The following is a 21,591-nucleotide window of genomic DNA, read 5'->3' on the forward strand; positions in this document are numbered from 1 at the left end:
CTGGAGCACGGGGAATCATCCCGGACTTTTGAGAAAAAAGTCCAGAGTGATTCTCGCCCGTTTTCCGGCGGGCGTGGGGACTTAATCCCCCAAAGGGAGAATCCCACCCACTGTCTTTGTTAAAAAGTGTTTTGGCTTACGGATGTTGTTAGGAAAGTTACTAAGGGTTACCTATAGAGTACTGTATCTTTTTGGGGGGGTTATCAGTGTCGGTAGTTGATAAGATGTTTACTGTGTGTTTAAAAAATGTTAACTGGATTCATAGAATAAACATTGTTTTTGTTTAAAAATACTTTTAGATCTCTGTTGCATCACACCTGTAAAGTACACCCTTGTGCTCCCCATAACCAAAATCTATTCAAAGTTGTGGGTCAGGTGAACTCCATGATATACTTTGGTGCTCTCTAAATCCTGGCCCATAATAGTATTAACAATTAAACTAATTTTATATATTATTATATTATTATATATATTACCACCAAAGTTCTTGCAGAGCAAAAGCATTACACAATGAGAAAACTGAAATTCTTGGTTTAGTCACAAAATCTAGCAACAGCTTCTAAACTCATTCATCCCTTACGAATCATTAGATCTTTCTCGCTTTTTTATTCTGCAGCGACACCTGTGCTGTATTTGTAAGTTTCCAATCAACTTAATTTCTCTTCATTTTGACACAGGCCAGTTTTACCATCAAGTGAATGCTGAGATATTTTTCATTCATCCTGGCTTAGATCAAAGCAAACTTCGTGCAAAAATGATTGTAAAAGGTCAGAAACTTAGAGTAACAAGGTAATGTTGCAAGTGTAACACTTTTAATTCATTCTATTTAATATTCCCAATTTGTCTGTACATTTCTTGCACGTGGTTTATTGATGATTTTAATTTTAGGGTGTACGAGAAAGATTACAGACTTGATTCAGAACATGGTACCAATATCCCATGCTGGTTTGTTCGCAACAACGGGAAAGGATTTATTGATGGAATTCCCACTGACTACGTTGTTTCTTCTTTACTTGAATCAGTCTATCCATGACCTGAGACCAGATGGTGAAAGTTTATCCCTTTAGTATCATTTGCATGGCTTTACAGTACAGTCACATATATGTCAAACACATATAGACTAAAAATTGTACATCTGCAAGCATATCAATTAGAAATTTCTATGTTCATTTATGCTGAAAACTGCCTGCATAAAATGACCAGGTTTGGTTTGTGTATGTCAAAATGTCAAATGTGAAACCAGGTGTTGTAAGGTGAACTCCATGCCAATCCAGTGGGCTGAATCTTTTGGACTGTGAAAATGTTTGAGAATCGGGACCATTTTCAGATTCCGACCATGTTCATGGGAGCTGTGAGACTTCAGGTGCGATCTAACAGGAGCTGGTTAATTAAGCACCCTCCTCCAAGCTCACCATCCAAATTGGGACGGGAATCAGGCTAAGGAGATGGAAGGGTCAATCAGCTGCTGCAATGTGTTGACAGCTGGCAGTCTTCACGGCAAAGGCGAGAGTGCTGCTAAAGTGTCTGAGACACGAGGCAGCAAGGTGGTGAAAGGGAGATGAGGCTGGTAAAGGCTTCTCTTTAACCTAAGCACTCTGTGACAATGACAAGATTGCTTGACTCCTGCAAAGCCAGGCCTCACGTATTAGGTCAGATCATCAGGTCAGATTGGCCGTGACAGACCTGATGTGCACCCGCCTCTTATGAGCTGCAGGAAATTTGTTTGTCTTCCAGGATAGAACAGATTCTGATGTTAGGCTTGGCATGGGCTTTAATGACTGTATAATTAAGTGATGCTCAATAAAACTACTGACAAGTGTTTAATCACTTAAAACCTGTGATACATACAAAATATATTCTTACACATATACACAAAATAAATCAATTTTATTTTAATCCATGTGTATTGGTGTTATTGCTGCTCCTTAGCCTATTGTTTGTAATATTCTATTAAATAGAGTAATATCCCCAAATTTCTCTTGTTACAAGCACATTTTAACTTTTAACTTTTGCATTCAGCAGATGTTAATTGCAGCGCAAACCAAATTCCAAAGGGAAACTTGGCCCACGTACTACAAACTTCTGTATTATGACGAGAAAAAAAGTCCATTGAATTCAGAAGCCACAAATTCCAGTAACACTTTTGAGATTTTAAACAGTAAATTAAAACATTTATTAATAAAAGTAAATTGAACTTAAACACCCAATATTGCAGTTACTCAGTTAAAATTTGCTTTACAGTACATCCCGCAAAAGAAGCTCACTTAGTTTGACACAAAGCTAAACAACCTGTAGACAATACTCCCTTATAGATGTTTACCTCCAAAATTCCAGTAATATTACCACAAGGGAACCACACTGTTGCTTTAGGAAAGGTATATCACGGGATTATCAAACCCTCTCCCTCTCTGCTGTAGAAATTCAAGACTTCAAAACAAAATCCTGCTTTATGGAAAACAGCCATCGGCTTGTCTGGAATGGCTGCTTCAAACTTTACACCTTAACAGCTCTTTCCCCAACATCGAGTTGCTCCCACAACTCCAGACGGTCTTATATAGCCACCACACCAAAGCTCAGCATCTCTTAAATATACTTTTAGTCTTTCATCTTTCATTACATTGTCCTTAGCCCCTCTTTGAAACATAACTTTCCCAAAATATAAAAATCCTTCATGTTCTCCCTATTGCCCCACTTTTGAGTCAAATAAAATTTAATAACATTTCCTTATTTATTTATGACCTTTTCCAAGTTGTAAAATCTTTTACCCTCCTTTGAAAGTTAACAGCTGAAATCCAAACCCTTATCGCCAAAAGCAGTCAGTTGAGAGCGCGAGTCCCCTCATCTTCAATTACTTCAATGTTATTAGGGCTCCTTGATGGCACACTCCCATCAAATGTTGGCTTGATGTCAAGGGCAATCACTCTCACTTCACCTCTGGAACTCAGCTTTTTATCCATGTTTGGAGCAAGGCTGTAATGAGATGTGAAGCTGAGTGGTCTTGCTGGAATCCAAACTTAATGCTGCTTGGTGCAGAATGCTGCTTAATAGAACTGTAAACAACACATTCCATTGTTTTGACGATGATTGAGAGTAGGCTGATGGGGCAATAGGGGCTGGTTTAGTTCACTGAGCTAAATCGCTGACCTACCAAGCAGGCTAGCAGCACGGTTCGATTCCCGTACCAGCCTCCCCGGACAGGTGCCGGAATGTGGCGACTAGGGGCTTTTCACAGTAACTTCATTGAAGCCTACTCGTGACAATAAGCGATTTTCAATAATTGGACAGGTTAGACTTATCCTGCTTTTGCTTGCAAGACATACATGGGGAATTTTACACTTTATTGATTAGATGCAGGTATTATAGCTGTACCAGAACAGAGCCAGAGCGGGCGCTGGTCTCTCTCCTCCCCCAGCTCGAGGTCCACCCAATGCGGGGCATGATCTGAAATGGCTATCGCCGAATATTCGGCGTCCTCCACCCTCGGAATCAGCGCCCTACTCATAATGAAAAAGTCAATCCGGGAATAGGCCTTGTGCACATGTGAGAAGTATGAAAACTCCCTGGCCCTTGGCCTCGCAAACCTCCACGGATCCACCCCTCCCATCTGATCCATAAACCCCCTCAACACCTTGGCCGCCGCTGGCCTCCTACCCGTCCTGGACCTGGATCGATCCAGTGGCGGGTCCAACACTGTATTAAAATCCCCCCCCCCATTATCAAGCCCCCAGTCTCCAGATCTGGAATGCGGCCCAACATGCGCCGCATAAAACCCAGATCATCTCAGTTCGGTGCGTACATGTTGACCAACACCACCTGCTCCCCCTGCAGCTTGCCACTCACCATCACATAACTTCTGCCACTGTCTGCCACCACATTCAACGCCTCAAACGACACCCTCTTTCCCACCAGGATCGCCACCCCTCGATTTTTTGCATACAGCCCTGAATGAGACACTTGGCCTACCCATCCCTTCCTCAATCTAACCTGGTTCCCCACCATCAGGTGCGTCTCCTGGAGCATGGCCACGTCCGCCTTCAGCCCCTTCAGGTGCGCGAACACGCGGGCCCATTCAGTCCCCTCACATTCCAGGTTATCAGCCAGATCAGGGGGCTCCCTGCCCCCCTCCCCCGCCGACTAGCCATAACCCCTCCTCTGCCCGCCACAAGCCCGCGCCTCCCTCTCGGCCAGTTTCCCACGCCGGCAAACCGCCGACTCGACCCCCTCTGCATACTTCAGCTCCTACCTGGCCATTCCAGCAGCAGCCTGGTACCCCCCCCCCCCCCCCCCCAGCCCGGTACCCCCAAGCTAGGGCCCCCCCAGCCACGGTACTCCCTCCATAGTACTCCCGTAAGCCAGCTGACTCCTGCTGACCCCGGCAACTCCCGCCACTCCTCCGACCCCTCATCACGTGGGGCTGCCCATCCTCCCCAGTGCCCACTAGCAGGCTCTCCTCCTCCCCCTCCCGCTCTCGCACGGGAAAAAAGCCCGCGCTACCAACTCCGACTCTGCTCCCCTCAGCGCGGTAAAAAGCCCACGCTTTCCTCCTGTCCAGCCCCGCCACCTCTAAAACAACTCCTAATGCCAGCCCCATCCCCCCACGGGGCCCCAGCCCCCCTTCCCACCATCAGCTCTCCACACAGCCAGTCTGCCCCCCTCCCCGAGCCCATCCACCGAGCCCAAGCAAAAAGACAGTGCCCCTCTCACCCTGAAAACAACATAGAGCCAACATTAGACAGAAAACCCCCCCTCAAAAGATAACACAGTTACACAGAGCCCCCCGCCCCCAACCCTCAGTTTGAGTCCAACTTCTCGGCCTGCACAAAGGTCCACGCCTCCTCCGGGGACTCGAAGTAGAAGTGCCGGTCTCTGTAGGTGACCCACAAACGCGCCGGCTGCAGCATGCCGAACTTTATTCCTTTTCGATGTAGCACCGCCTTCGTCCAGTTGTACCCGGCCCTCCACTTAGCCACCTCCGCACTCCAGTCCTGGTAGATCCGCACCACCGCGTTCTCCCACCTGCTGCTCCACTCCTTCTTGGCCGGTCACACCCCCGGTCAGCGATCCGATGAAACCGCACCAGCACCGCCCGTGGCGGCTTATTCGGCTTGGGCCTTCTTGCCAGAATTCTGTGGGCCCCCTCCAGCTCCAGGGGCCCCTGGAAGGACCCAGCTCCCATCAGCGAGTTCAGCATGATGACCACGTAGGCCCCCAAGTCTGACCCCTCCAGCCCCTCCGGGAGGCCCAAGGTCCGCAAATGTTTCCGCCTCGACCGGTTCTCCAGCTCCTCGAACCACTCCTGCCACTTTTTATGGAGCGCCTCATGCATCTCCACCTTTGCCACGAGGGCTGAGGCGTCATCCTCTCTTTCAGAGGCCTGGTGTCGGATCTCCTGAATTGCCACCGCCTGGGCAGTCTGAGTCTCCATCAGCTTGTCGATGGAAGCCTTCAACGGCTCTAGCAGCTCTGCTTTGAGCTCCCGGAAGCAGCGCTGGAGAGTCTCCTGCTGCTCCTGCGCCCACTGCCTCTATACCTCCAGGTCTCCGCCGGCCGCCATCTTGTGCCTCTTCCCCCGCTTTTGCTTTGGCGCTGCCACCGCTATTTTACTCGCCCCACTCCTGGTCCAGGCCGTATACCGCTGGGGGAATGTTGTTATCACCTTCCCACGTTGGGAGCCGTCGATAAAGTGCCGCTGGGGGCCCTAAAAAGAGCCCAAAGGTCCGTTCCTGCCGAACATGAGGCTTAGCTCCGCATAGCCGCAACCGGAAGTCCCCGAGAAGTGTGTTTGTGAGATAGAATCTTACCGTGACGCGCTCGTGTCAAATAAGGAGCCATGTCCTGGGGGCAGAGCTCCTGGTTGTCACCTCCTCACCAATCTCCTCCAACAGCTGCTGCATTATTTTCTCCGAGCCCTCCTCCTTCTCCCATGAGGGTTCAGGACATCCTTCATCCTCTCTTGCTCCTCCACAGAGAGATCCTGTGCTATTCCCAAGAACCGACTCTCTCCCTCAGCCTCTGAACCATCCTGATGTGTGACACAGCAGGGGCTGGTTTAGCACAGGGCTAAATTGCTGGCTTTGAAAGCAGACCAAGGCAGGCCAGCAGCATGGTTCAATTCCCGTACCAGCTTGCCCAAACAGGCGCCGGAATGTGGCGACGAGGGGATTTTCACAGTAACCATTGAAGCCCACTTGTGACAGTAAACGATTTTCATTTCATTTCATTATTGTCTTGTCAGGCAGAGCTTGGCACATCATCAATGGAAGTGTATGCATGGAGATACCCCAGATCCATAGTTTTTGATCAGCGACGAGGGGCTTTTCACAGTAACTTCATTGAAGTCTACTCGTGACAATAAGCGATTTTCACTTTCAGTTTCACTAAAAGTGAAGGTATCCATTTTAGCACCTCACCAATCACTAATTATCTTCAAAACGATGAGCAAAAACCAGACTTTTAAACAAACACCTTGCTTTTATCTTTCCCCCAAAATAATTCCCCATGGCTTTAATGTCTTTTCTATATAGGATGTCCAGATTTGCACCTAATACTTTAACAGCAGTTGAACAAAAAACAAAACACAATCCCCTTTGCCTTGTTTATGCTGTCTAAAACACTCCACTGGAGGGGCACAAATATCCTGGGTGGGAGGTTTGCTAGAGCTCTTCGGGAGGGTTTAAACTAGTTTGGCAGGGGGATGGGAACCAGAGCTATGGATTAGAGGATAGGGTAGCTGATGAACAGGCAGAAATAATATGCAGCAAGTCTGGAGAAAACGGTAGAGGTTGGCGTCGTGGTCCTGCTGTTCATAGCCGCAGATGGTGACATTGTCCAAGTACGGAAACGTGGCCCGCAGCCCGTACTGGTCCACCATTCGGTCCATTACTCGTTGGAACACCGAAACCCCGTTAGTGACGCCGAAAGGGACCCGGAGGAAATGGAAGAGGCGGCCATCGGCTTCGAATGCCGTGTAGTGGCGGTCCTCCGGGCGGATTGAGAGCTGGTAGTATGCAGACTTCAGATCCACCGTGGAAAAGAGCCGATACTGGGCGATCTGGTTTACCATGTCTGCAATCCTGGGGAGGGGATACGCGTCAAGGAGCGGAAATCTATTTATGGTCTGACTATAGTCGACAACCATATGGAATTTTTCCCCAGTCTTAACGACCACCACCTGAGCTCTCAAGGGACTGTTGCTGGCCTCTATGATCCCCTCACTGAGAAGCCTTCGGACCTCCGATCTGATGAACACCCTATCCTGCAGGCTGTACCGCCTGCTGCGAGTGGCTACGGGTCTACAGTCCTGTGTGAGATTGGCATAGAGGTGAGGGGGGGAGATTCGCAGCGTGGCGAGGCTGCAGATAGTGAGTGGGGGCAGGGGACCGCCGAAGCTGAGGGTGAGGCTCTTAAGGTTACATTGAAAATCTAGGCCTAATAAGAGTGGCGCGCAGAGTTCGGGCAAGACGTAGAGTTGATATTTTGCATAGCTAGCGCCTCAGATTGTGAGTGTCGCGGCGGTGCGCCCCTGGATCTGGACAGAGTGGGAGCCTGAAGCGAGAGAGATAGTTTGCCGCACGGGGAAAACGGGGAGCGAACAGCGTCTTACCAGATCTGGGTGTATGAAGCTCTCGGTACTCCCGGAGTCGAAAAGGCATGGCGTGCTGTACCCGTTGATTTGGGCCTCTTGTCATCGAGTTTCGCAGATGCTTCGGGCGCGATTGGTCCAGAGTGACTGCGCTGAGTTGCGGGTAGTCGGCGGCTTGATCAGCTGTGCTGGAGTGGCCCTGTGATGACTGTCCTCTGAGTTCGTAGTCGTCGAGGTGAGTTTCAGAGTTTGAAGGGGATGTATCCCAAGATGGCTGCCCCCATGAGTTGCACATGGTTGGCTGCATGGAGGAGGATTGCCAAGATGGCCGCCCCCATGAGTCGCACATGGCCGGCCGCACGGAGGAGGATTGCCAAGATGGCCGCCCCCGTGAGTCGCACATGTCGGGTGGGGGCGGAGTCGGCATACAGGCTGCAGCATTTCGGGGCCTGTGGGCCTGTGAATTCAGGGAACGAGTGCTTTGAGCCGTGGGAGGGTTAGAGGCTGGGGCTTTCTTCGCCAGACACACTCTGGCATAGTGTCCTTTTCGCCCGCAGCTGTTGCAGGTCACGTTGCGGGCCGGGCAGTGCTGCCGCGAGTGCTGATTCCGGCTGCAAAAGTGGCAGGCTGGGGCAGCATTGTGGCTGGGCGGCCGCACGGCGCAGGCCTGGGGGAGTCGCTGGTCGGGGGCCCATGACAGGGTCGCGGGGTCCGCGGGGAACGAGATGAGGCTGCGGAAGGAGACCTCCATAGTGGTAGCAAGTTCAACAGTCGCTTCAAGATTTAGGGCCCCCTTTTCCAGCAGTCGCTGGCGCACGTAATTTGACCTAAGGCCCGCAACAAAGGCATCGCGTACAGCAAGTTCTCTATGTTCTGCCGCGGTAACCGCCTGGTAATTACAGTCACTGGATAAAGTTTTAAGCTCTCTCAGGAATTCTGCGAGCGATTCCGTAGGCCGCTGGCGGCGAGTAGTGTCGCGCGTAGACCTAATTTACAGGCGTTACATACATTTTGTCGAGTAGCGCTAGGGCTTCAGTATACGAACCGGCGCAGTTTAGTTGAGTAGAGATTCTGTGGCTCACCCTCGCATGCATTAGGCTCAGTTTTTGCTCCTCTGTTGTTTCGGCTGTGCTTGCTTCCGCCAGGTAGGCTTTAAAACACCGTTGCCAATGAGAAAAAATTTATTTTGCCTCTGCATCCTGTGAGTCGAGTTCCAGTCGCTCAGGCTTGAGGGCTGATTCCATGATTGATCCTGACTGTTTCTTAAGTAGATTAAATTGATGGAACCATCAATTCACTAGACACGTGCTTTAAGATATGAACAGTTGTTTTAATCTACTTACAACAGAGCCAGCCTGTTCCGCGTTGAACTCTCGATGAACTGAACGACTGGCTCTGAGCATTGGTATTTATACAGCAGTCCAGGGAGAGGAGTCATGGGCGGAGCCAAGGGTGGAGCCCTGAACAAACTCCTAAGCATTCCCAGCGCTACTCCCCCTAGTGGTCGGGCAACGCAACTGCGCTTACAAATGCATGGTCTCATGTATATACAATACAGTGTGAATTACAGAGTTACATTCACCACACTCACAAAGAGTATGTCCTGCGGGCTCCTGAACTGTGTTTTTTGAACTTTGCAAGCTGCTGTTCCATATAGCTTGGGAAACAGATGTAAGGAAAGATTTGCTGCAGCCTGTTTTATTTGAAGTTGAGTGACTGCGACAGGGAGCTGCAAGAGAGGGAAGGAAATCTCGACAGGTGAAGGTTTGGCCTGGCCTGGCCTGAGGTCCAGCCTGGGACTGGATTTACACACTGCCGGCCTGCCTCCCTGCATTTCCACAGCCTGCAGCAGAACGAGGGAAGGAGGGGCTTCAGCTGTTTGCTGCTTGTTTCATCTGCAGGGCCCTACAGCCTGAGGCCACCCAGCAAACAGGAGGTTGCTGCAACACCTGGAAGGGGGCTAAGAGGAAAGGAAGGTTGGTGCATCTGGACTTAATTTTGTTTTCATTTGCCAAAGACGGGCTCCCGCAGGGCTGAAAAACCTGTCCCCTTCAGGGGCCCAACCCTCCCTTCACACCTCCCCTTCCCCCCCCGACAAACAGCTGTGAACCACGCTGTGGTTAACGACGCCTTCTCTGTGTCTCCTCAGGAAAAGCCCTTCCATAATTGGCGGGAGAGTGCCCAGACTGGTGGTGGGGTGCCAGCGTGGAGGCTGGCGGACGTTGCAGGTGTGAGGAACCACGAGGCTCCACCCAGAGGACCTGTCAAACGTGAGTAGTGATTGCCTTACTGACTAACCCATCCCTCCCACTGACCACATGTCCAATTTCCCTCAGGTCCTCCAGCCGACAGTGCCGGCCCATCCTGTGCGGCACCCTCTCCTAACCACGAGGGATCCGAATCTGACCGCTGTTGAACCATCCTGTTTGTCTTCATTTCCGCCCACGCGGGTGTTTCCTCATCTCCATGCCAGCAGCCGAGGTGACATTGATCTTTATTGCCACTGTGGTGAATGGCAGGTAATTCCCTGCCTGCTGGCTCCGCGTATAAAATGTTGTGCCTCCTATTATGTTGTGCGGAGCCATAAATCGGACCCCTTGGTCGCAAAGTCCACCTCCTACATGCAAACCCGCAGTATGCCTACGTGGCACACCCCGACGGGCGCCAAGACACAGTCTCCCTCCGGGATCTGGCACCCGCTGGGTCCCCACCCACGACCCCGACCTGACACCGACCCCCACCCCCCCCCCCCGGTTGCCTCATTCACCCCTGAGCCACTCACCCTCCCTCCAGTGAACCTCGCCGCAGCCCCCACCCCAGCAGGATCCGTCCTCCCACTGGATCCACTCAGGGGTGACGAAGATGAGGGCAACACGCTCCCGGAATCGCAGGTGATCAAGTCAGTGCCCACATCACCACCAGGACTGAGGCAATCGCAGAGGAGGGTCAAGGCCCCCAACAGACTTAATTTGTAATATTTCCACCACCCGTGCCGGACTCTTTTTTAACAGGGTGTGAATGGCTGCAGCGCAGGAGAGCACACACTTTTATACGCCGCCTACTGGGCTGAGCCAGTAGGCAGGGATTTACCATCGTACCTCTAATATACGGGCAGTGCCATAATGCATATAATATACCACTAGTGGTGTTCACCACAGCCACATGTACCGAAGTGCAGTGAAAAATATTTTTCTGCGGCCAAAGGAAAGTACACAGTACGCACATAGTAGACAAAAGAATAATCCACAGAGTACATTGACAAATGGTACTTCAACAAATAGTGATTGATTACAGTGCGGGAACAATAGCCAAACAAAAGCAGCATAGGGCGTTGTGAATAGTGTTCTTACAGGGAACAGATCAGTCCAAGGGGGAGTCATTGAGGAGTCTAGTAGCTGTGGGACAAAGGGCGACACTTCGCGCTCAGGTATTATACCGATGGAGTCGTGCCAGGTCACGTCGGGTCGGGTCACAGGGTCCGATCCTTGAGGTTCGGAGGATCCTCAAACCTGTAAGAAAACATAAAAGAGTATTATTAGTAATTATATATGAAGTGGAGAAGGGTTTTAGTTGATCAGAATGGTGATAAGAGATAAAAGAAAAGGATCTGATTGAGAGAGCTCGCAGAAAGTCGCTATGCTCTGGCACCACCTTGGAATTTTTTTATTTTTATTTTTGGAGGGGGGCACCGGTCCATCCCCCTGCGCCCCATCCTCCTGTGCCTTTCCCCCCTTCAATTACTCTCTCCTTATGCTTTTTCCCCTATTATCCACCACTGACCAGGATGGCGGCAATGCTGCCTACGACTGTGGTCGGCCTTCGAAAGCCACCTCTGCGGGGGGGGGGGGGGGGGGGGGGGGGGGGGGGGGGGTGGCATCCACCCTCCCCACTGCTCCCAAGGCTCTGTCACCATTTCATCCTTTGGGAGGTGGGGTGGAGTGACATTGGTGTCTACTCACTCGTGCTGCCCAGTGTAGGTCATTGACCTTCTTCCGACACTGGAGGCCAGTCCTCCTGGTCACATTGCCCGAGCTGACTGCTGCCGATACCTTGTCCCACGCAGCACTGGCTGCCTTTTGGCTCATCCTCCAGGACCCTCGGGAGAACAGGACATCCCTCCTGGTCTCCATCGCGTCCAGGACCCTCCCCAGGTCAGCATCCCCGAAACTTGGGGCCGGTCTCCTCAGAGTCATTCTTTTCAAAATGGCTTTGTGCACAGAGGGGAACTAGAAGCTGCCGCTGCCTCCAGCGAGCATCAGTCTGTTCTGAAACTTACAGGGATTTTGATGCATCTATATTTCAAGTTCGCTCACAGTTACAGATAAGCATTGACGTCATCGATTAATTTCATACAATACAATCTGATCAGTAGTGATGTCCCCTGAGCCCCCTTAATGGGAAACTGATTTACTCATACAGTGGGTTTTACAAGTTGCCAGAATGTTCCCCTCAACCTGAAATAATGCCGTTAGGCCTTGATGAGGCGTTAATGGGTTTGTGTTCCCTGCTCTGGGTAGAACAATGAATCTCCTGCAGACAAGCTGGGGCCATAGTCTCATGACGTGGGTTCCCCATTTTAATTTTAATGTCCTGCAAGATGATTAAATTATCCTGAGTGCAGGTTTTCTTAAGGTTTCTGGCTGTTCCACCAATTTAACCCTTTGCCTAGTAGTTTTTCCCACTCCCCATGAGCAGCCTTTAACCTAGAATGTCTTTTTAATAATATATATGTATTATTTTCTTGCTAACAGTCCCCGTGGGTGGGTGTCCCATGTAGCATGTGGAAGTCATGGCCTAGCATCCCAATCACACCTCGGTGCATGGACTCTGAGCACCTCTGACACTATTAATGCACCTCTGCCGTTCTTGCTGGCCAGGTACTCCACAAGCCTGGTAGAAGTGGCCGTACTGACAGTGTGGGGATAGTGGCAGCAGCACGTGGGGCTGGAAGGGGCGTCGGTGTGGGCACCGATATGTGGTAACCACCGGTTTGCTCCTGGGGATGGGGAGGTTTCGGAGGTGGAAGTGGGCGGGGATCGAGAGATTTGGAGATCTCTTCATTGATGAAGCTTGGAGGAGTCAGAGGAGGGGTTTGAGTTGGCAGACGGGAATGGGTTCTGGTATCTGCAAGTGAGGAACTTTGTTCGGAGGCAGGTTTCGACCTTCCCGCTCCTGCTGCCCCAGGGACTACTGGATAAGGTGGTGTTGAGAGTAGGGGAGGGGAATATTTCATAGATATACAAAGAACTGGTAGAGTGAGAGAAAACCCTGATCAGGGAAGAGGTTTGAGGCCAGATTTTGGGAGAAGGCCCTGAGGAGTGTCAATGCAACCTGCTTAGCCTGATACAATTCAAGGCGGTCTCCACGGCGCACATGATGGTTGCCCGGATGAGCAGGTTCTTTGAGGGGGTGGAGGATAGGTGTGGACGCTGTGCGGGGGGACCTGCGAATCATGTCCATATGTTATGGACACATCCGAGGCTGAGGGCTTTCTGACAGGGATTTGCTGACGACATTTTAGAAATTTTAACAGTGAAGGTGGTGCTGAGTCCAGAGGTGGCGATCTTTGGCGTGTCGGAAGATCCGGGAGCCCAGGGGGTGAGAGAGGCGATCTATTGGCCTTTGCCTCCCTGGCGGCATGGAGGCGGATCCGACTAGGACGAGGGACCGTGAGCCCCCGAAGTCGGGATATGGGTTAGTAACATGGCGATGTTACCTAGCCTCGAGAAAATCAAATTCACCTTGAGGGGATTGCTGCAGAGATTTTCCCGCAGGTAGCAGCCGGTCATTGACCTCTTTAAGAAAAAATAAACTGTCAGTGGTGGGGAAGGGGTTGGGGAGGGTGGGAGGGAGGCATGGGGGACTGAGTATGGTCAGGAAAAGCAGTGGGAAGGGATGCTGGGGAAGGAGGGCCTGTTCGTGTAAGTCATGTTGGCCGGCGTTTGTTATTGGATGGGTGTGTTGTTTATCTTGTTTTGTTCCTGTAGATACCTGATGGTTAAAATGGGTAAAATTATATAAATGCCTTAATAAAATATTTTCCAAAGAAAAAGAAACTGTGGGAGGCAACACCACACACGCAACAGCGAACATGCAAACACCCCGGGGTGCAATATAGTTCGGGGGACATATCATGGCCGGAGGGTGGGTGAGTGCCACGGGGAAGGGGGGATGCCGGGAGAGATGGGCCAAGGTTTCGGGGGTCAGTCCACTTTGTGGAAGAAAGTGACAGAGGCATCATACTGGTCTTTATTGTGTGTAACAATTCCCCACTCTCCCGATGGTGCAGCTGGAACTCCTCAGAGCAGGAAATGATGCTGAGTGTGGCCTCAGTGTCACTGTTAAATAGCGGAGTCAGTGCTGGAAATGACCCCGCCAATCCCGCCCAGAACGGACACTTTTTAAAAAATGAGATCACTTCCTACATCATTCCTCTATTATAAATCAGCAACTTATTGTGAGCAACAATGGAATTCCAACATAATGCACCAAAGAGTTACAATGCGGGTAAAATAGGCGCAGGTATTCAAAGCACAGAAAGGAAATCAGCAGCACTCCACGTGTGAGAAAGAATCATGCAAACAGAAGAAAGAGATAAAAGTAAGGTAAATGGAAAAGAATGAAAGTGCTGGAAAAACGCAGCTGGTCTGACAGCATCTGTGGAGAGAGAAAACGTCAGGGCGGAATCTTCCCAAAAATACACCGAGTGTTGGCTCAGGCAAGATCAATTGTGGAGCCTGCAGGCTTCGCAGCTATCTCTCTCACCGTATTGAACAACACTCTGTGCATTTTAAAGGTGGAGCAAGATTCACACCGTCAGCTGGAGGGGTGCGGCCTAAAGACAGCGGCAAGGCCAGGAATCCTGCGATCCGGGCACCCTTTTTAAAGGGCCCCGATCTTCAACTTAAATAAAAGGATCCCTCACCTCCCACCGGCATCGGGACCCCCGCGCCCCCCCCCACACACACCCCTAGGCATCGGGATCTCCACCCCCCCCCCCCCCCCCCCCCCCTCCACCCACCCACCAACCACAGTACCAGTATCGGAGCATTCCCACCCCCTCACAGGCATCAGAGCGCACTCCACCTTGTAGGCATCAGGGATTTTGCCCCCTCACAGATTGACAGTGCCAGGGGGTAGTGCCCTACATGTCCCTGACTACCCAGGGGCTATACATAACTCCGCACCCCTGTCATGGTCGTCACGACTAATTTCCGGTTTTGAAAACCAGTACTGATTCACACCAGCATGGCACTGCGCCGATTGGATGGGAGCTTAAGGCATGGGTGGACGTTACACCATCAAGGCCAATAAGTAGATGTTAATTTATTAGAAACTGATAATGTCATCAACAGGAGCAGGCGATCTCGCTGATGCAAATCCAGTTTTTGGCCACTTGCGAGATTTAACATCCATTTGTGGATTTGCACCTGTGGTCCACAGGGTGGCTAAATTTGTGGCTTAATCTTGAGTCCAAAAGGACTCTTTTTCTGAACTAATGAACCTGGTGAGTTTAAAAGTTACTCCTTTTTTTCTCTCTCTTAATCCAATCTGTCCTTCCCTTTCTTTATTTCTCACCCAATACCTGACTTGCCATTGAATCTACCCCCTTTAATTTACAATTCATTCACAGTCCATGTGGCGTTTATTTCCCAATCTTTACATCTTGATGGTTCAGGTGATGTGTTGTTGATTGCCTTCTTCACTCAGTGGATCCCGATCGCGGGCCAGGCCACAGTGGAGCCCCCCCCCCCACCCAGTCGGAACCCCCCCCCCCCCCCCCCCCCCCCCCCCCCCCACAGGCCGTCCCCGGACCCTTCAACACCGAGGTCCCGCCGGCTCAGAGCAGGTTAGAACGGCACCAGCAAGACTCGTCTTTTTTATGGCCGCCCGACCCATCTGGGCCAGAGAATCGTGGGGGGGGGGGGGGGGGGGGGGGGGGGGGGGCCACGGCGCCGCACCAACCATGCTGACCCCAGTGGCGGTGATTCTCCAATCTGCGGAGAATCGCGTCCCGGCGTCGGGGCGGCGTTGCGTGATTCCCGCAGCCGGCCTGCGATTCTCCGACCCTGTGCGGGGTCAGAGAATCCCGCCCACGGTGTGGGATTCGCCAGATTCGCGATTGACAGTCAGGAGGCTGACAAGCTGCCTCTTCACACTTCACCCTCCACACCTTCATCCCAGCCAACAAGATGGCACTGGTTGTGCTGGAGCATGCCTGCTGATGGGTCAGCTGGGGCCAGAGGGCATCGAGGGGGTGTGGCCTGGAGAGACACCAATAGGACCCATGGCCCTATGTTCACAGTGGGCAGTCAGTGGTGTGCACAGCAACATGGCTGCCTTGCAGGCTGCGGCAATGGTGTTCTGTGACCGTCCATCCTGAATCCCAACCCCACAGCCCACCTGCTGGCCACCCCTCCTACTCACCCCGCCACGCCAGCTCTGGTAGCGGCACAACTGTCAGCAAACTATGCCGATGTTGGACTCTTACCGCACTCCCTCTTTCTCCCTCAGCAGCCACAGCGCCTGTTTCCTGTGGTGAAAAGCACAAGTGAACCTTGCTGCTGGGAATTACCCCAGTGGAGGCAGAGAATCGCGGACATTCCGGAGAATTACGGGTCAGGTCTGCTAATGATATGCCAACGCCGATTACTGTACGTGCGGAGTGCAACGCATTGACACCATTGTTGAGGCACCGGAGAATTGTGATTTGGCGTGAAACCAGCACCTGCCATGGTTTTGGCATCAAAACTGATTCTTCGCCCAATTGCGTTTCCCTATTCCGGCGTCACCCGGCGAAGAATCCCGCCCAGGGTCTTTTATATATTACATAAATGACCTACCAGTTTTACAATCCATTGCATTGGGAGGAAGTGTTTGATGTTTTTGCAGACTGGTGCGGCGCAGGCAGGACAAATGGAGCGTGAGGGGCAGGTGCCGGCTTCAGGGATGACTTCCTTCGCTGTACTTTTAGCCACTCATTGCAGAAAACATTAAGGACCAGGTCCCATGATGTAATAAAGGATTCCACCCATTGAACTGTGTCCCACCATCACCACAGAGCTCTCCCCCTTTCACAGAAATGGAACCTGCCCCCCAGGCTCTTTCACTTCTTGGCCTGTAACACCTTCAGAAGCCTCCTCAAAACCTCTTCAATTATGTATTGGGCACCACCCCAATTTCTCAAATATTCCTTTTATCCTATTTTCTCTGTATTTTCAACTGTGTTTTCCATCCTATGATGCCCTTTGAGATGTCTATGAACATGAGGAATACTTTGGAAATTTAAGCTGTTGTTGCATCATTTGTATGGCAAACATTTACCAACTTCTACATTTATTGTAATGGTCTCATGCAAGACATTACCAATTCCTTCCCAAATCATCTTATATGACATCCATTTTTAACCACATATTGTAGAACTTGACGCTGAAATATGGGGGCTACAAAATACATTGAAAAGTACATTGCTGGAAAAAGAGAAACGCTGTTGAAGCTTTTCATCTTGCACTCATCAGGACAGATGAAAGAATACCAATAGCAATGCATACTGCAAGAGAAAAAGGGTGCTATTTGATTGCCAAATGGACTCTGGTCATGCAGAGTGCCCCAGGAAATAGTTATATCCCAAGCTTTTGTTTCAATTCAATAAGGGCAAGTTTCCTGTTCTCCGGTGAATTCTCCAAGTCGACACCTTGACTACTCAGCGTCCACTTGCCAGTCAATCTGCAGCATTTGTCTCATGCTGTATAAATAGTTTTCCCCTTTGACATTTGGTATTCTTGCAAGTATCCTGATAAACCTGAGACGAAAAGCCTCCACAGGTTGCCTCTTTTTTCAGCGATACTCAAGTTCTGTACTAACGAGCAACATTAAATTATCTTTCCATGTCAACCATCCTTCCAGCATCTCGGAATGATAATCAATTTATCACTGACCTGAGGCAGAGTATGGGCTGTGGACATAGGACAGTTGGAATGGGGTCGGGCTCAACAATCTTTACAACCAGCGGAGAAGGGAAACTTTTTTCTGATGAATATAGGTTGGGTTCATCTCCACATCCCACTGGTCAAAACTAAGTTTGTTGCCCAAGCACCTGAACCAGCTCTCTTTTCTCTCTATCTCTGCTGTTCTTCCATTTTCTCAATCTCTCGCTGAAGGTCTTTTATTTAAATAAGCAAAATGTGGTTACCTACCCATGCCTGTTGGAAATTCCAGTTCTTGCCCTATCCCACTGACACTAATTAAACGGGTTGATCTGTATTTTTACACTCATTAGAACTTTAACCTCTTGGCCTAAATGAGCCCTTTGATAGAGCCCATGGATACACTCATAGAAGCAGATACATATCAACTCAGCTGACCAGCACTGCTACACCAAGGCCCTCTCCATGGTCAGGTAAAGGAGTTCTTGGCATATGGAACCTCTGCGTCTTGCTCCATTTCTGCCCATCAATTGCCATCTAAAGGGTGGGCCACCAACAATGCAGAAGGAAATCTTCAATTGCGGAGGCCCAGCACAATTATTTTTTAGAGGGTGTTTTGCCAATTGTCTGACTAAAATTGATCAGAATATCCACTAAACATCCTGATCCTAAAATTCCTTGCTTACAGTGGGAGATCAGCAAAATCCTGTGAGGATATCCACTCCTGTGGCTAAAATAATTAATTCAATGAATTCTGAACTCCAGTTGTGCATGAGCAGCAAATGCTGCCCGCAATGTTTATATCCCATGAAAGAATAAAATACTCATATATTTCAGTGTTGAGCTCCATTTACAGACTACTCTTTGGACCTACTGTCCAGATTTCACAACATGTCTAAAAACATCTTTGTTTGCCTTAATTACACTGACTGTTTACATTATAACCTCTGTTGGGTCAACATTTTGCAGTAATTGTAGGCGTTGGATCGATGCCACTGTTGCTCATTAACAGAATTCAGAATAAAGCCTAGTTTCCTGAACCTCAACTGCCGCATAGGAATGTGCAAAATGAAGAGAATGCTGTCCTGTCTTTTACTCATTTCTATTCCAGCATTAATATCATCTGATTTCATAATCACGGAATCAGAGCATCATAAGGTAATGAGCGATTTATATCGCCAAGTATTCATAATGACTTTCTTAATTCATTGACATTGCTGTCTGAACTTTTCGCTTTTATCTTGAGCAGAGTGATTATGTGAACCCTTTGCCAAATGTCCCGAACCTGGCTGGAAGAACCGTTAAGGTATTAACAACAATTAATCTGTCCATGTAAATTTGCAATGTTATATTTAATAACTGAAAAATGTTATTTTGAGTTTAATATAGAAGGAATTTATATAATAGTTTAGACGCTTTGTGCCTGGGCTGTCAACCAAAGCCAGTCTTGCCAGACATTATTTTCACCAATTGTGATTTGTAAGTCTCACACACTGGCTGAAACAGACTTCAAACCACCTACCCTCAAACGCGAAAGAGGTTGATGCACCTATCTAGGCAAAGTTTCCAAATTAAATCCTGTGTGAAAATAAACTGTGTAATTTTATGAATCCCCACTGAACCCTTGAATTAGGTTACAGTCTTATCGCCATTGTCTAGGATCAGATTTGCTTTGTGGTGTGTACAACTTCAGTGTGGTGTGAGACTTGCTTTGCTTTGTTCGTTGTGGTTGACAATAACTGTCGATACAGATTTAGCAACATGTAATTCTATTACCAATGACACAAAATCCTACTGTATCACCATGTTTATTTTAGATTAATATTCCTCTGTTCCACTCAACTAAATGGAATGCTGCAGTTTCTTGTGCTCAAATAGCACAATTAGCTAATTGCAACCTGAGATAGAAACAAGTTTTTTGTTATTAGCTTCAGGTACCCTAATTATTGGGATTATAACTACATTGTCCTGTTTATTAGATATAGAATATACTCTGAGACTGCTGTGGTACATGAACCACTTATAGATTCGTGGGGTGCAACCGATTATTCACAAAGTTATATTCACAATTTAACTTAATTCCTTCTCTAACTCTATTTGCTTGTATTGTTTGTGTGTATAACACGTGCATTTTATAACGTGTTGATCCTTTTCTTGGTTGGCAACAGAAAAGAAGCACTGAGCAGCATGACAAAAAAGTAAGTTTGTTTTCTCTGATACTATTTATTTCAATAATAGGTTGTGTTTATTTTGGAAGTGTTATGTGGGGTGGAATATTCAGGTTCTGACTGTAAGCCAGAATGTTTCTCTCCAGATACACAGGCAGGTATTCTGACCAGATCTTCTGACACTCCGGCAACAAAAACCGGGGGATGTGTTTTGCACTGTCACTCTGGCGAGGTGGGTACTAATAGAGCCAACAAGCCTGACTATACAAAAGATGGGGACGCCATCTTTGAAGGGCGCTCCAGTCATTGAGGAAAATAAACTCCCCCCCCCCCACAGCCATGGAGGAAGCCCCCTCCACCCACAAGCTTCTGGGTGACTACACCCCACCACGGAAGGATTGGGGAGGGCGCTCTCGCCAAAATCCCAACCCCGCTGTGCGTTCATTGGCACGCATCCCTCTTCCCTGCTTTCACACTTAAGGGGAAGCCCCTCCCCTGCTTTCACACTTAAGGGGAAGCCCCTCCCCTGCTTTCACACTTAAGGGGAAGCCCCTCCCCTGCTTTCACACTTAAGGGGAAGCCCCCTCCCCCTGAATAGAAATGATTTTTCTCCCTCTAAGTGCCCTCTGGCAGTGTCCCTGGGTGTGCCCAGCCAAGGCCACCCCTCACACCCTTTTGACAGAGCAGCTGAGGCAGGTTGAAATGTTATGAACGGGTGTTTATTGTAAAGCCGTGAACATACATGTACAAGTTTGTGCCCTAGCCCCTAACGCCATATTGTGTGCTGCACCCGTGCCAACTTAACTGGTTCACCTTTCCAGGTGGTACATCAGGAGTGGAGGTGGCCTGCTGCGGTTCCCATACTTTAACCTGGGTCCCTTTTGACAGCTTTCTTCCGGGGCGACTGAGCCTGGATAGGTCCAACTGTTGCTCGGGTGTCCCTGGTGGCATGGTGCTGCCCTGTTCTGCCCATGGTAGGATGTTGGAGCCGGGGCGGGGGGGGGGGATATTCTGGCACCACACCGGAGTCATCAGTATGGGGCCCATCACCTCCTCTCCCCTTGGGGTGCCCAAAGGCCCTCCCCGGACTACTCCTTGGGATGGGGGGATTTGAGCGGAGCTAACCCCTGATGCTCCCCATCAAATAGCTCCCGCCTCGACCAGTGTCTCAATGCTCATGGAGATGGAGCACAAGGAGTGAACCACCTCCTTCTGGGACTGTGCCACATCACCTAGCGGGCATCACGGTAGCACAGTGGTTAGCACTGTGCCTTCACAGCGCCAGGGTCCCCGCTGGGTCACTGTCTGTGTGAGTCTGCATGTTCTTGTGTCTGTTGGATTTCCTCCAGATGCTACGGGTTCCTCCCACAGTCCAAAGACGTGCAGGTTAAATGGATTGAACATGTAAAATTGCCCTTAGTATCCAAAAAAGTTAGGAGGGGTTGTTGGGTTACGGGGATAGGGTGGAAGTGGGGGCTTAAAGTAAGTCGGTGCAGACTCGATGGGCCGAATGGCCTCCTTCTGCACTGTAAGTTCTATGTTTTGTGTGACTACGCCACCTCCCTCTGGGTCTGTGGCACACCAGCCAGTGACTGTGCCACCTTCCTCTGTGCCTGGCTCAGCTCAGCCAGTGCCAGGGCAATATAGCCAATGCCCTCAGCCATGACATGCTATGACTGGGCCACGCTTTGGAGCGCCGCTGCAATGTTCAGGTGGCCCTGGTACATGGTGGCCTGTGACAGGGCAGCCTTGTCCTGGGCCTTAGCCACCGCCCAACCAAAGTGCCCAGGCCTTGGACATTCTGACCCATGGCTGATAATTTTGCCCCCAAATCCTTCACCTTCAAGATATGATGCCACCCGTGTGGTGTTGGCCTGGGTGGCACGCATGGTCGGCACCGCCTCCTGCCCTTGCA

General features: G+C 49.9%; 2 protein-coding genes across 21 annotated transcripts in view; both read left to right on the forward strand.

The window, feature by feature from the left end:
* LOC119973914 (inter-alpha-trypsin inhibitor heavy chain H3-like) overlaps window positions 1–1,896 on the forward strand; it is a 76,341-nt gene extending 74,445 nt beyond the window's left edge. For all 3 annotated transcript variants that reach the window (XM_038812531.1, XM_038812532.1, XM_038812533.1), the window contains 2 exons: window positions 678–789; window positions 889–1,896. In XM_038812531.1, the coding sequence (XP_038668459.1) occupies window positions 678–789; window positions 889–1,033 (257 nt within the window). In that variant the 3' untranslated portion in view covers window positions 1,034–1,896. The remainder of the gene's footprint in view (window positions 1–677; window positions 790–888) is intronic.
* A 16,624-nt stretch (window positions 1,897–18,520) lies between these two features.
* Window positions 18,521–21,591, forward strand: part of LOC119973916 (inter-alpha-trypsin inhibitor heavy chain H3-like) — a 149,226-nt gene continuing 146,155 nt past the window's right edge. For 17 of the 18 annotated variants that reach the window (XM_038812540.1, XM_038812539.1, XM_038812544.1 and 14 more), the window contains exons 1-3: window positions 18,522–18,666; window positions 18,758–18,814; window positions 19,677–19,706. In XM_038812540.1, the coding sequence (XP_038668468.1) occupies window positions 18,568–18,666; window positions 18,758–18,814; window positions 19,677–19,706 (186 nt within the window). In that variant the 5' untranslated portion in view covers window positions 18,522–18,567. Of the gene's footprint in view, window positions 18,667–18,757; window positions 18,815–19,676; window positions 19,707–21,591 lie in introns of all 18 variants that reach the window. The other variant, XM_038812536.1, reaches the window with a different exon arrangement.

Source organism: Scyliorhinus canicula, chromosome 11 (assembly GCF_902713615.1).
Source record: "Scyliorhinus canicula chromosome 11, sScyCan1.1, whole genome shotgun sequence".
Lineage (NCBI taxonomy): Eukaryota > Metazoa > Chordata > Chondrichthyes > Carcharhiniformes > Scyliorhinidae > Scyliorhinus > Scyliorhinus canicula.